This window comes from Cygnus olor, chromosome 2 (genome assembly GCF_009769625.2).
Source record: "Cygnus olor isolate bCygOlo1 chromosome 2, bCygOlo1.pri.v2, whole genome shotgun sequence".
Taxonomy (NCBI): Eukaryota; Metazoa; Chordata; class Aves; order Anseriformes; family Anatidae; genus Cygnus; species Cygnus olor.
In genome coordinates, this window is record NC_049170.1 from 10339852 (window position 1) to 10353449 (window position 13598).

Genomic DNA, 13598 nt, shown 5'->3' on the forward strand with positions numbered 1-13598 from the left:
GTATGTCTGTGTATATTTTGCTTATTTGTTTGTTTTCCATGGAAGAGAGGTCTGCTCTAACTGGAGGGGAGACAAGCAGGAGAATTCACACACCTGAAGCCTTTGCATTTCTTGCCTCAGTAGGTAAGAGAAGCCAAGCTTTCTCATGCTGTGCATGTGCCTGGCTATATGCTATTTTTCATACCAAGTCCAGGTTCAGTAGAAAGGAATCACAGAGATTGATAATGCAGCGTTTTGTGAATGGTAAAACCTTCATTAAATGGAGTGGGAAAAAAAAAAAAAAAAAAAAGAAAAAAAAGGAAAGAAAAAGAAACAACAACAACCCAAATTCCCAGTAGCTAATGCTTAAGTAACAAATGCCACCAAGTGCTCATTTTCTGAACAACTCTTTCCAGCTGAACTGAAGTGAAATGTTCTTTACAACTGTAATCCTCAGGAAACAAACTCACCAAATCTTCCAATTTACTGTTATTTATCCACTGGCAGAGTTATTATCAGCTGGCTAGATTACAGCCTGCAGTAGATACTGTCTAAATACTGAGAAAAAAAATTCTAAGTTAGTGCTTCCAAATCCACTCAAAGGAGCTCTTGCTATAAATGGCAAACTTACAGGTTTTGTTCCACCACATGATTTAAGCTTGACAGTGTTATTTCTGTCACTGTTGTATCAAGCCTCTATCTGACAGCTGTTTGAACAAGAGGAATATGAAGAGAGTTTCCTGTTTTAAGTTTTGCTCTGGCTCATTTTACAGCTTTGTACATAACTGTATGGGTACTCTGCTTGGTAATGGTGAATTCTGTACATTAATTCTGGTAATACGTATGTGGAACACAGTAGGAAAACTGAAGACCAAAAGTTTATAAAGACTGATTAAAAATATGTAAGTTAAGATACTAAATAAAACTTTTGGATGATTTTAAACCCTCTTAGTCTTTTCTCTTCCTTTCTTTTACTCTTGTCCAGAGTCTTCTGATGACAGTTTCAGAACAAAACAGAACCCACTCAGGGAGTCTGCCTAGAAGCACTCAATTTCTGCAAGATTCAGCTATACTTCATAGAAGGTAAGGTATCAAAGCAACCAGAGCAGCGTTACATCTCCTGTTCCCCGACAGCAAGGCTGAAGTAACAGAGGTAAATATATACTTGAAAGAAAGTGATTTTGTAAGAAGGGCAACAGCTCAAAAGCTGCGATTCTAAGTAGGGTAAAGTACCTCTGTCTTACCCTTGTTTTTAATTAGAGTAATGCAAGAAAGCTAAAAAAGATAAGAACTTGCTACAACTGTGTAACATAGGTTCATCTGTGAACTACAAAGCAAGACATCAAGATTTTGTTGAACGTGCTTAAGATAGTCATTTACGACTTCAAGTGTTATGACCATATCAAATACAGCTCCTGCAGTTACTTTCCTTCATACTCTTTTCTAGCCATTAAATTTTACATTTTTTTTCTGCTTCCTGGAGTAGCACACTGTGTCTTCTATTTTGTTTAAACTTATTCCATTAATGACCCAATGAATTAAGGTACAAACACAGTGTCCCTCTTGTTTCTTTTTAAAGAACAGCAGTCACATTTGATTTGCAAAGGACAAGAAAACATCTCCAGGATCATGTAAAATTCATGATTTATTGCTGATTTTTACGATATTTTTCCTCTCTTTGTTTCTCTCTCTCTTCTTTTTTTAAATTTAAATTATAGGTAACATGTCTGGCTCAATGTCTGCTGCTTTAGAATGCTCCTTAGTAAATAGAAGCGTACGGTTTGCTTCTATACGTGCTTCATTTCCAGATTTCCTCGTCTTTATCCCACTCCCCCAGGCTTCAGAGTACCCATTTCCATGGCAACACTCGATAAGGTTGGTGGGTGGTGTTATCACAGCAGGCTTCCCCACAGAAGGTCTCAGCCATATGGATTATTTATGAACTTGCATGACAGCACCAGACCCACTGAAATACTTCTTGGGTAAGTTTTCTCTTCTCTTAAAGCCAGCGATTCGAAGCAAGGCATCCTCACTGCAGTCAGTGCCCACGAGTAAAGAGCTGAGGCAAAGCATCACAAAGGTGGTCAGCCATCCATCCCCAAAGCTGCCTTGCCGCTGCTTGCAAGTTTCTTCTGCCCCAGCTGAGTACCCATTGACATACGCTATGAATCGTAGCTTAGTTATACATCCCAACCAGTGAAACTGGAAACTTGCAGCTTCTCAACAGAACAATGCTTCAGATGTGCCATGATTAAATCGTTGATACAACTTACGCTGCTGTTGGGAGTTGCTGATGCAGAAACACTGCAGAAGTTCCATGTTTCTGGGTTAGTTCTGGAAAAAAGCTAGCAGTTTGGCTTGGACATATTTTCTTCACCTGTTTTTTTTTTTTTTTTTTTTTTTCTAAATCTAAATTGCATTTTTAGATAAGGTTGTTGCATTTAAACTGTATTCATGCAAACAGCACTTACCAATTTTTTGAAAGAATCCCTATAACAGCAGCTTATTTCTTTAAATCAATGCTTATTTTGAACAAACACATTTTTCTGAGCAAAAGATGTAGGACTATGAGGGCCTGTCATGCATCCACGTCATCTAATCATTTTACAAATTTTTCAAGCTCCATTTGGAACCAGATAGGTTTTCTCTAGGAAAGGAAAGCATTGTTTTAATTCTCAAATAGGCATTCTTTTTTTTTTTTTTTTTTTTTAAACATGGCCAATACCAAGATTTACTGTGTGATTTATCTTCCTAGCTTTATCTATTACGTATACAATCCCCACCTTAATTGGTCATGATAAGCTTCCTTCATGATCAGTAAGTAGGAATTTTTGAGGCAAAACTCATCAGATCCATTGTCAAAATTTGTTCAAATATTTTTATTATTTGTACTCTAAGCACCATAAACACCAAGAATTCACAGAGTAGTTCTGTCAGCTCTTTGGAGAGGGGCATTACAGGTGCTGTAACAGGGGGGTTCAGATCAGCCAGTGAAGATGCTACAGCTTTTATCCCACTCTCCCTCTTTCCTAACATAGAATCAGTCCCTAATTTAGGTAAAATGTTCCAGATTAGAAGAGATCTGTGGTTTACAGTGTTGAAGCTGACTCAACTCATTTGAGGAGAACTTGGTTAGTGCAGTTGTGATAACCAGTTGGAGGAGGCAATAAGAAACAATGTCTGGTGTCAGGACAGAAGGGAAAATTGAAAAATAAGGAAAGTTCACAGGAAAAGAAAGCCAGAAATCACAGAAAGTAGGAACTATATTAAAAATACAACCTTGACAGAAGCTTTGTCGTTCTTCTTCCTTGGATATAAATTTGTAGCTGCAGACTGGGAGAGAATATTTAGATATTTAAGATATTGCTGAAGTGACTTGGCCAAGTTCACATCATTTTCCAGATCAGAATTTCTTTCATTATCTGCATTCTGTTCCAAAATCCTGTACAGCAAAAGCAAAGGAAAGAACATTACCAGCTCGCACAACATACAATGTGCATGACATAAAAGGTACTGTTTTACACCGCAAAACACTGAAGTTACTTCTATTCAGCAGTTCTTAACAAAACAAAACAAAAAAAGGCATTCAAAAGCTTAACAGCCACAAAAGTACAGAAAATTCAATGTTTCAACAGAAACAGCGTAAAAAAAAATTCACCGTTAACAATTTATTTCATGAATCAAAGTTAATGATCCAACAATAAATCAAATAAAATGCCTACTTTGAGGCCAAGTCATATTCGGAAGAAAACATTTGTAAAAAGAAACTATGCATGATTAAATTACACCCCAGAAAAGATATAAGATGGCTCTGAGACTTCAAAAAATTGCTGGATGATGATGAAAATCAACACCATTTGGGCCCCACAGCAATTTACAGAATATGGTAAGACTCCTGAACATGGTGAAATAACTGAGCAAGTCAGCTCCAGCAAAAAGCTTAATGAGGGAATAATGAGATGGGAAAAGTATCTCTTCTGATCTTCTCATCTGCTTGGGAATCGCAAAATAGCAATGTTTCTTGACTGTTTTAAACAGGTCTAAGTGACATTTGCAAAGAAAAGCTAAAAAGGTGATTAACCAACAGCAGCATAGAAGCTTTTATATGGAATTCAGAATGTTGTGTGCAATGAATCTGAATTATTACCAGCTCTCCTCATCTATCTCAACAACATGTCAATGATGATGATAATTCAAATGTCAACACCAGCAGCTATTTCATTCCTCATGCAAGACAGCAGAGGGAGTGTCCCCAATCTGTTTCATTGCCTGTGAGTGTCACATCATAAGGAGGGATGCAGAAAAGGGTCACCTTTTTGGTGTCACCATTTCCTACCTATGTGCCCACACACTTCAGTGAAGAACAATTCCAGGTGGAGGAGCTTTCCAGCTCGGGAAGAGAAGGGATCATTTCACTTTCAACACCTCCACACTACTGTAAGCAAACTTTTATTCCACTAGCTCATGTCATGGTGCTCATTCGGGAGCACAGCTCGAGAGAGTACTTTTATCTTATTTTCCAAATCTTGGGTTTAATTACATTACTTTATGCACAAAGTAGCAGACTTCCTTCAATGTTCACAGCTGTATCAAATGCGTGTCCTGACTAATTTAATAGCGATAAATGTAATTAATAATCTTATTTGCTGTGGTGGCACCGCAACCAATAGTGCTCACAGGGTTGCTCACTTTGAAGAACCAGAAAACAAGCATCCACCCCCACCAAGAGGCAGCTTGTGAGTGGGGAAAATTTCATTTTTCTGCTTTAGCAAGGAACTTGACGGCTTTGGATGTGGAAACAAATGCATCGTGGAGCTAAGGCAGGGGGACAGGAGGCCTGGATCAGGCCTGCCGCCCTGGCTGGCGCAGCTTGGTCTCCTCAGGAGGGGAAAGCTAAGAACTCAGCCTGCCTCAGAGTAGAGCCGTGGCCCGGTCTTTGCAGCCCACAGGGAAGGGAAGCTGTGAAAGCTTCACCACACCCTTCCATCTCCTCAGTCCAGACTTCTTTCCTCACATACAGGACAACTGGCACAAATGGGACTTAACCAATGCCTGTGAACAATCATACACTACTGACTCACTTTCTCTGCCCAGAATATACCTAAGTTTAATGCAAGGAAGGACAGCCCAGACTGCTCTTCTTACATTCCCATGCTGAGGGCCTCCAAAGCAGTCATGTGCAATTCCAGGAGAACCACCAGCTACACGACGGGCACACAAACTCTAAGAAAATAAAGTTAGCTGCACAGAACACTATAGAGAACTTGACAACTTTGCTTCCTTCTCATGCTGTTCATATTATTCTCTTATTCCAGAGTTCTAAATTCTGCCTTTCTGTGGAGGGTGGGTGTGCACGTAACGTTATCCACCTCCTTTTCAACTTAAAGCCAGGCTAAAACTATTCTGCACTTTTAGAAAGAGACGGGCAGTATGCTTTCTGCTTCAATAGAGATGAACTAATCCAAAGAGGCTCTCATCACAGAAGGCATCCCAGTTTCAAGCACTCATCTTTCATTTATCAATTAATTCCAACATCTATCTTTGCCTTTCTTCACTAACTTTGAAAAGAAAGGAAAAACAGAAATACCAGACCAAATTCTGCCCTGAGGATTTCCACTGGAGCTAATGGGAACTGAATGCACAGATAAAAGACAGTATTTAGGTTAGCTTTTCAAGCCATTATTTACAGTGTATAATCGCTTGCACTGGTGGTAGAAGCAAAATCTGAGGTGTATGATTTCTCATTTTTTCTTACAGAGATAGTAATTTCTCTCAAAATTGTGTTTAAATTCCATATTAGATATAATATTTTATCCTATAAACTGAAAAAATAACAATTAAAATGTAAAAGACTGACAAAGCATACATTTAATTGATGACAACTTTAATAAAATCCTTCAAATACCTCTGAAAGATTTGTTAAAATCTTTGTAGTTCACCAATATATCACTGTTGTTCACCTTGTTAACATGGAAAGTAAAATGCATTAAATGAGCTATTATTGTAACTGAATTAAAATATTTCCTTTAAATTTGACAAAGTGATAGTGGAAAATGGATGAAAGAGGACTATGTAAAAGCACCTAGTGAGTACAAGAAATGGCTGTCATCTGAATTCTTGTTGTGCACTTATTTGGAAGCATTTTCAGTTTTATTTTATTCAGAAAAAAGGACTTTGCATACAAAGAACTACAGTGTATAAAGACAATAACATACATACTTATTTATCCATAGAAATAATTGTACTATGCTACCAAAAACAGCGCGTTGGAAGCTTTTACATAGAAATATCTGAATCTCTGCACCTCAGATATAATGCTTTTCTAGAGTGTTCTCTATTAATAGATACCACACTTTTTAGAATAAAGAGTTTCTCCCTTTTAAATACTGTGAGAATCTTATTACTGACTTAATGATGGTTTTATTATAGAAATAATGTTATACCCCACTTTATACATTGAAGCTTGCTGGAAACGTTTGTGGTTTTGCCTAATTGCACCAATGAACACAACTGACATTTATTCCCTGTGTGCAGAATGGATTTTTTTTCCTTTATCTTGGATCCTCTTTCAAGAATGGTTTTTTTTTTTTTTGAAATTTAATAAGGGCCCAGGAAATACCATGTACAGTCCAGTTAGCCACCAAAGAAAGAACTTTCATCTTGAAATCAAGCTCCCAGTTTCGTTCTTTCTTTTCTTTTTTTTTAAGATGAAATCCATGTCTTCTATTCCATCAGATTTCATACGCACTAATTTAGCCTAAGTCAATTTACCTTTCAAGTGTCTGAGTCTATTTTCTTGCTCTCACTAACTCTGTGGGGATTAATGACTCATTAATACGACTTCATATTGTCTTATTACACACTGTATCCTTAATAAAAGGTCTCCCTGCCATAATGTTTCTTTGATAATGAGATACCTACACTAAGTTACTTTTTTAATTATTTAATTATTGCCTGATAATACTTTAGCAAGTGTATTGAGCACACTGAGCATACAGCACTTTATATTAGAATCTATAAGAAGCCATGAAAAAAGTTCCTACTGTTCCCTGACCTACAGAATACATTGCAAATGGACAACCAGAAAAATCAATTAATGTTTTAAACTGTTGGCACATAAGATAATGCTTTCAGAGGCACAGCTTGGTAACTTCAGAAAATCTATCGACAATGGGAACAGCTATAAGTGGAACACATTTGAAAGTCTGATGTTCCTAAAGTGCCAATACACAAAATGTGTTTTTTTAAAAGTATAGTACTAGTTAAAAATGCAAAACAGTTCAAACCTGATCTCAACAGGAACTCCTAAAAGTGATCATCTGTTCTCAGTATAAAACCTAAATTATTTTTTGTATCTTCTTATACATTTTATTTTTTGTTGTGCTTGTGGAAATCTGGCCTATTTTATCTTAGTTTCATGAATAAAAGTTATAGGTACAGTCATTATAAAAAAAATAATAATAATCCCCAAGATATTCAAAATCATTTCTGATAGCATGTATAGAGAATAATCCACGCAGTAATGGCATTTAGTGCCTCTATGCACTGAGAACAGATTTGTGGATTCTACCATGTGTTGTTATCTGCTTTGTGATAAATTATGGATTACTGTCTCTTTCAGGAGTTACACTTATACCTTACTGCTCTCCTGAAGTATACGGCACTGTAACTTTAAGATATGCTTTTATTTCCTTTACATTAAAAGAATCAGCATATATGCAAAACACAGGGTCAAATTCTACAAACTAAATCAAAACAAACTGACGTAAACACAGATGAAGCTGCTGGGCATTTTCAATTACAGAGCATTTTTTTTTTTCCATAAAAAGAGCATTCTAGCACAGAAATGTTTTCATCTTCTTTGCAGTATACGAAGATCCAACAACCAATGTATTGCCATTGAGGTTAGAAGCTTGAGCTTTGTTCCACTACGAAGAAAGTTTTCTAGCAAAAAGAAGTTGCTATGAATTTCACTGATTTTGAGATTGTTTTTCATAAAGCCATGTAGGAGAAAGCCAAATTCCCCATTTTTAACATTTCCTAAAATTGTATGCATTTTAAAATTTCCTTCTGGGTGGCTGTGTGATTGGGTTGCACTTAAAGACTGTAGGGGCATAATATAACAGGTAAAAGAGTAAATTTATACATATGTCTGTGTATGAAGATGACATTACAGGCAAAACATCCATATTGTTCTACACAATTACAGATGCTGTGTCTTCTTGTCCTCAATAACTGCTAAATTGCCCCTTGGTATCTATCAAGCCATGAGAAAAATGGCTTCTACAATGTAAAGTACAGGTAGAAATGTCCCAACCTTTTGTGCCATAAGATCCTGCAAGAATCTTCCATCAGTTACAACTGTGTATTGGAAGAATAAGAGTTTGAAGATATTAATGGTTGCCCAGAATCTCATTTTTACTCCTTTTGTTTCTTTTTATTGGCTTATTCCAGAATAAAATGTTTACTGTGGATGAGCTACTGTACAAGCCTGCCTTTTTAAGCCATTTGTAAGTACAGCTGGCTGAACAGAGACTAGATAATGCATGAACTGAATAAAAGACCTGACATTTGGTTTTCTGACACCTAATTTAACAACAGAAGACATATTTTCTTAATCTGATGATAATCATAAGAACAGGACTGAGGGTTTTAATTCATTCTATCTGCTGTTTTCCTAACCATGTTTCCAGTGCTGTTGTACAACTGGTTTCTTTTTGTCACCTACACAGTGTTTTAGTGATGCATTTAATTCAGCTTCAGAACCAATCCGTTTCTCATCATTTGAAAAACCTCCCCAAAACCTACCAAGCAAAAACACCATTGAAGACTTACCTTCCTGTGTCAGATGCTTCAGATACAAATATATCAGGGTGTCTGTTGTGGATTTTGTGAATGTTTGACAGTTCCTGACCAATAACATGCTGCGTATAATCATCTTTCCAGGTAAAACCTGATAAATAATGAAAAAGAGAAACAAACAAATAAACGAAGAAGCAAAACACTGCTTAGTAACTTTAAAGTTTGGCAATAGTATGTCCTATATTAATAATATAAAAAAACAACCAAACAAAAAGTTTTATTCAATGTGAATCCAACAGTGAACTACAGGTTCCTCTCTCCTGTAAGAAATTTTATTAATCAAACTTTTCCTAAAATGCAAGGAAAACAATAGATGACATGATGAGATTTTGAAAGAGACCTGATTCCTAACGGAATTTTAGCTAGTTACGAATAAGCTTATATATATATATATATATAATAAAATAATAATAATTTTTATATATATATATATATTTGGAAATAGCTATGGAGAAGAGTTATCTCACTAGCTAGCTATTAAAAGACAGAGTTATTTAAAACTGGATGCTGGTACTCATTTAATAGTTGCTTCCCACAGGTGATTCCATCACTTCTCCCCCATTTACACCACATTGCCCCTTCTCTTCTCTCTCTCCATAAAACTACACTTTTACACTATTAAGGAGCTAGTATTGCAGAGGAAATAAGTACTTTGTGTTTTAATCTAAACCATGTGGGGGTCAATTTATGTTATCTTTATACTTAAATGTTGTGACAAAGAACTTTACAACAAGGGGGAAGTGCAACTATGAAGGCAAATTCCAGTGATTACTTATTAATTACATGCACTGCCAATCTCATGGTAATTATACTTATAATAATGATATAACTCCAAACATAATTGTTATCAGATTTGTAGATTTTAGATGTTGCAGTAACTCTTTAGTTCATAGAACTTGCCCATGCAGTTCTCTGTAATTATCTAATAACTAAATATCACATAATTGCAGAGAATTTATCTTTTACGCCACGTGCAATAAACCACCACAAAACCCCTGAATGAATATTAATAAAAGTTCCAGATTTGGTGATCCTGCTAATATCTTCCTGTAAGAAACTGCCTAAAGAAAAATCCTCTCTAGCTGCAGATGGGAAGGGATGCATCTGGTTGTTAGAACCAGCCTCAGAAGGGGAATTTCTGGCTCAGTCGCTATTTCATGCACATGCTATAAATTTCAGCACCATTCACAGTCAACAACAGAAGTGTTGGTATAGGCACTCTCTTAGGATGCAGCTAAAGCATCATCAGTCTCAGTAGAACCCAGAACTTGGCCACTTCACTTCTTGGATGAGTGCTTTATCCAGCAGGCTATTAAAAAAAATGGTTATATTCTCCAGATTTTTCCAGGGTATTAAGGTGGTGTTCATTCTCTGTTTACTTAAGCCTGGATTCAAAAAAGAAGCTTAAATAGGAAATTTGTCCATTCTGCCATCTGTCCATTCTGAGACAGTTGTGAGCATGCAGAAGTAAAAATAACTTCAGAATTTATCAAATTTTCAGCCTTGGTGAAGGTCTTTTCCAACCTTAACGATTCTATGATTCTATGAAGTTGGGTGTACAATTAAACAGGCCGAAGAAGTATTCAGACTGTGCAGTTGTCTGGGATTTAGACAAGTTTTAGGGGAAAAAAAAAGTCCCGATTTTGGAAAGATTTAAGTGTACTGCAACACAAACTTCATTGTTTTCCAGTAATGAAAATAATAATACACAAGCTAGAACCAATGTAAGTATGCATGGGATTTAACAAACAAAAAAGTTCTTTGACACCTGCTTTTTGTTCCTTTTTATTGTTTTCTTAAATAAAAATATTACTCAAGTTTATTGAGGAAACACTTCACCTGAAATCATGTCAGATGTTAACGGCTACAGTAGATGATTCCAGACCCTTGGGAGGGGGAAGAATCTCCAAGATATTTTTAGATCTGATTCATCCTTTTCAAATGCAAATCTCACCTTTTCAAATGTGCCATGTAAGTAGATGGATTCAAATCAGTTCACAAATCTCAGTCTAAGCCTGCTCAGAACAAGTTCTTATGTGAATACACAAAAATGAGTCACCACGCACCTATGATTATTTTGGCGTAGTGTTATTAAAATTATTTTTACATGGAGGTTTATATATATATATATTTATATGTATGTATGTTTCACTTTACTTCTCTGTTGCCTAGCATTACACATTTCTACTAATGTTAAAAATTCATCCAGGAGAAGAAATGTGATAACATTCAAATTTAGAAGTGCAACAAAGAAGTTCAGGTAAAGTACATATATATTTATATATATGTACTTTACCTGAACTTCTTATATATAATTAGAACCTCCATATATAATTAGAATAGCTATAAAACTACTATTCTCTGTTTCCAAAATCACTACAGTTTCACTTTGCAACTCTAAGCCAATACTAGCCCTATTAAATGCTAAAGATTGTTCAGTAATTACTGAAAAGTTTGAAGAAAAACACACAGAGCCACTCTCAAGAGTTTTGTTGAAATTAAAGCATGAAAGAGTTCATCTGCAGTATCTGCATAAAGACAAGAAATTAATCTCTCTCAGTCCTGAGCAATATATTTAGGAGCAGATAGAGGTGTCAATAGTTAGGTAGGTCTTTATGTCTCCATGAAGGAATGTTTTTGGTAAAAAAGAACAGCAAAGCATTGCAATCCCAATTCTCACTAGTCATAACTGTGTCTTTTGTTAACTTGGGTGTACTTTCTTTCTCCTGATGCACAATTTTAACATTTTCTCAAAGTGCATTTCCAACCAGTACAAGCAAACAGTACTTAACGCTGAAAAAGAACATAACTGTGGCATTAAAAGAGAGCAAACAGAGGAAAGAAAAACAGAGTATTTATTATAGAGTTTAAGAAACTAGAATTAAGGGATTGTGCCTTCTCAACTGTATCTCCCAGCACTTGTAAATCAGATAAGATTTAGAACAACACGTGGATGAAAAATGCATGCAAAATCATCTAGTTCAAGGAAATCTCCCCTCTGCAATTGGTGAGCATTGCTGCTCCTTATGCAACTATCTCCAGAACTGCAACGTTTCTAAAGCCAACCTTCTGCCAAACATTTTCCAGCATTGTTTCAGTTACAAAAAAACATCTCTCCCACACACTGAGCTCAATAGAATAGCACATTCAAGAATTCTAATACCACGCTGACAGCTGCAATCAAAATTAAGGTTGGGAAGAAGCACATGACACCGTACAGTGATTTCCTGTCCCCTTTGTCTTCGGCATCACACATAGCACCAGCTCCCGGCTCACCACCCAATTATAACAATTTGTCTCCACTGGCTGAGCAGGATCACAGTGGTGCTCTTGTACACACATTACTTCCACGTCACTAACGGGGAGTGGTACGGGGGGACACCCAGCCTTATGAACCCCTGCATCGCTACCCATCTGCACGTCCTACCTGTGAGTTCTCACAAGCAGACAATGCTGAGGCATGAGCAAGAGAAGGAGGCTGGTGGCCACTGAAATGACGCAGGTACAAAATTGCTCTCAGCTCAACAGCACTGACGGTTGTGAGTCCCCATGAAAAAAAAAAGCTGTAGGTAGAAACCTTACCCACAAGTAGTAACCCTTCTTGGTGACAGAGCCCAAAGTCGAATTATTTTCTTGGTTGTTAAATTGAAATTCTGTAACCTTAATGTATGTGAAAAAATTGTGGTCATGTACAGGCACCAAATACAAGACATGAATACCTTTATAAATCCCAACCTCCACATCAAAGCCAACGGAATTACTCCAGATATGATCTGGTCTCTTTCCATATTATCATCAGGGATCTTCCTGGATCTTTTCTTTCCACTGCACAATGACTATAATTACCAAAAGTATAAAAATAATAATGAAATTAGTATTGTCTAGGTCCCCATTATGTTCAACACTATGTCAATGGAGAGTCTAATAATCATTTTATTAATTGAAATCAAATTGAAAGCAAGCAGTGTTAAACAGTGAAGAAAACAGTTTTCACAAATTCACATTGGCAAAGATAATACTAGCTTCTGCCTCCAAAAGTAAAGTCAAAATTTTTTTCACATGTATCATACAATTTCATTTTTACCTTGCTTCACTGGCTTTGCCAGTGAATTACAGAGAAATATCTAAAAATAATCAATATTCAACCATGTCTTTACTTTTCTTGGCTGTTGAATTTTTCTACATAATGGCATCCTTTCCTGTGGTTTTGAGTTTGTTTTTCATCTTAGAGCAACTTGATGCCTCTCTTTATGTACCTGACCACATCTTTAGTGCCTGCAAATTAATTAGCAACTGTTGAAAACACTCATCTGCTACTTCTCCCTCTTAACTTAATCTAACTCAGAGTTATTGATACAAATAAAATTACTGATACAAAAAATCTTCATTCCTTCGAATGCCTAGGCAAGAAAACGACAGTTTTTAACTTAGCAAAAGCATTCTGTAGAATCAGTAGAATTTGATTTAACTCCTTTGCAGCACTAACAGCTCTCAGCGCCTGAGGATTTGGCCGTGCAAATCTTCCTGCTTGTACTCCCAAGCAGCCAACCTGCGTAAGGATGCTCAGGCTGCACAGGGATCTGGGAGCACTTTCAATGAGACCTGTGCCTGACAGCCTAACATGATGAGGCTCTTCCAGCTCTCGTGCCACTTCAAATCCAAAATGATTAGTTCTGCACCAATATTTTGGCAACAAAATGATTTTTACATATCAAGTCCATTCAAAGTGACAGGAGATTATTATATATTGGCAGAAA

At 36.5% G+C, this 13598-nt stretch overlaps 1 protein-coding gene across 1 annotated transcript in view; it reads right to left on the bottom strand.

The window, feature by feature from the left end:
• Positions 1–13598, bottom strand: part of PTPRN2 (protein tyrosine phosphatase receptor type N2) — a 647833-nt gene that overhangs the window by 414755 nt on the left and 219480 nt on the right. Inside the window, 2 exon segments of the mRNA XM_040547991.1 lie at positions 3259–3421; positions 8815–8932. Of these exon segments, the coding sequence (XP_040403925.1) occupies positions 3259–3421; positions 8815–8932 (281 nt within the window).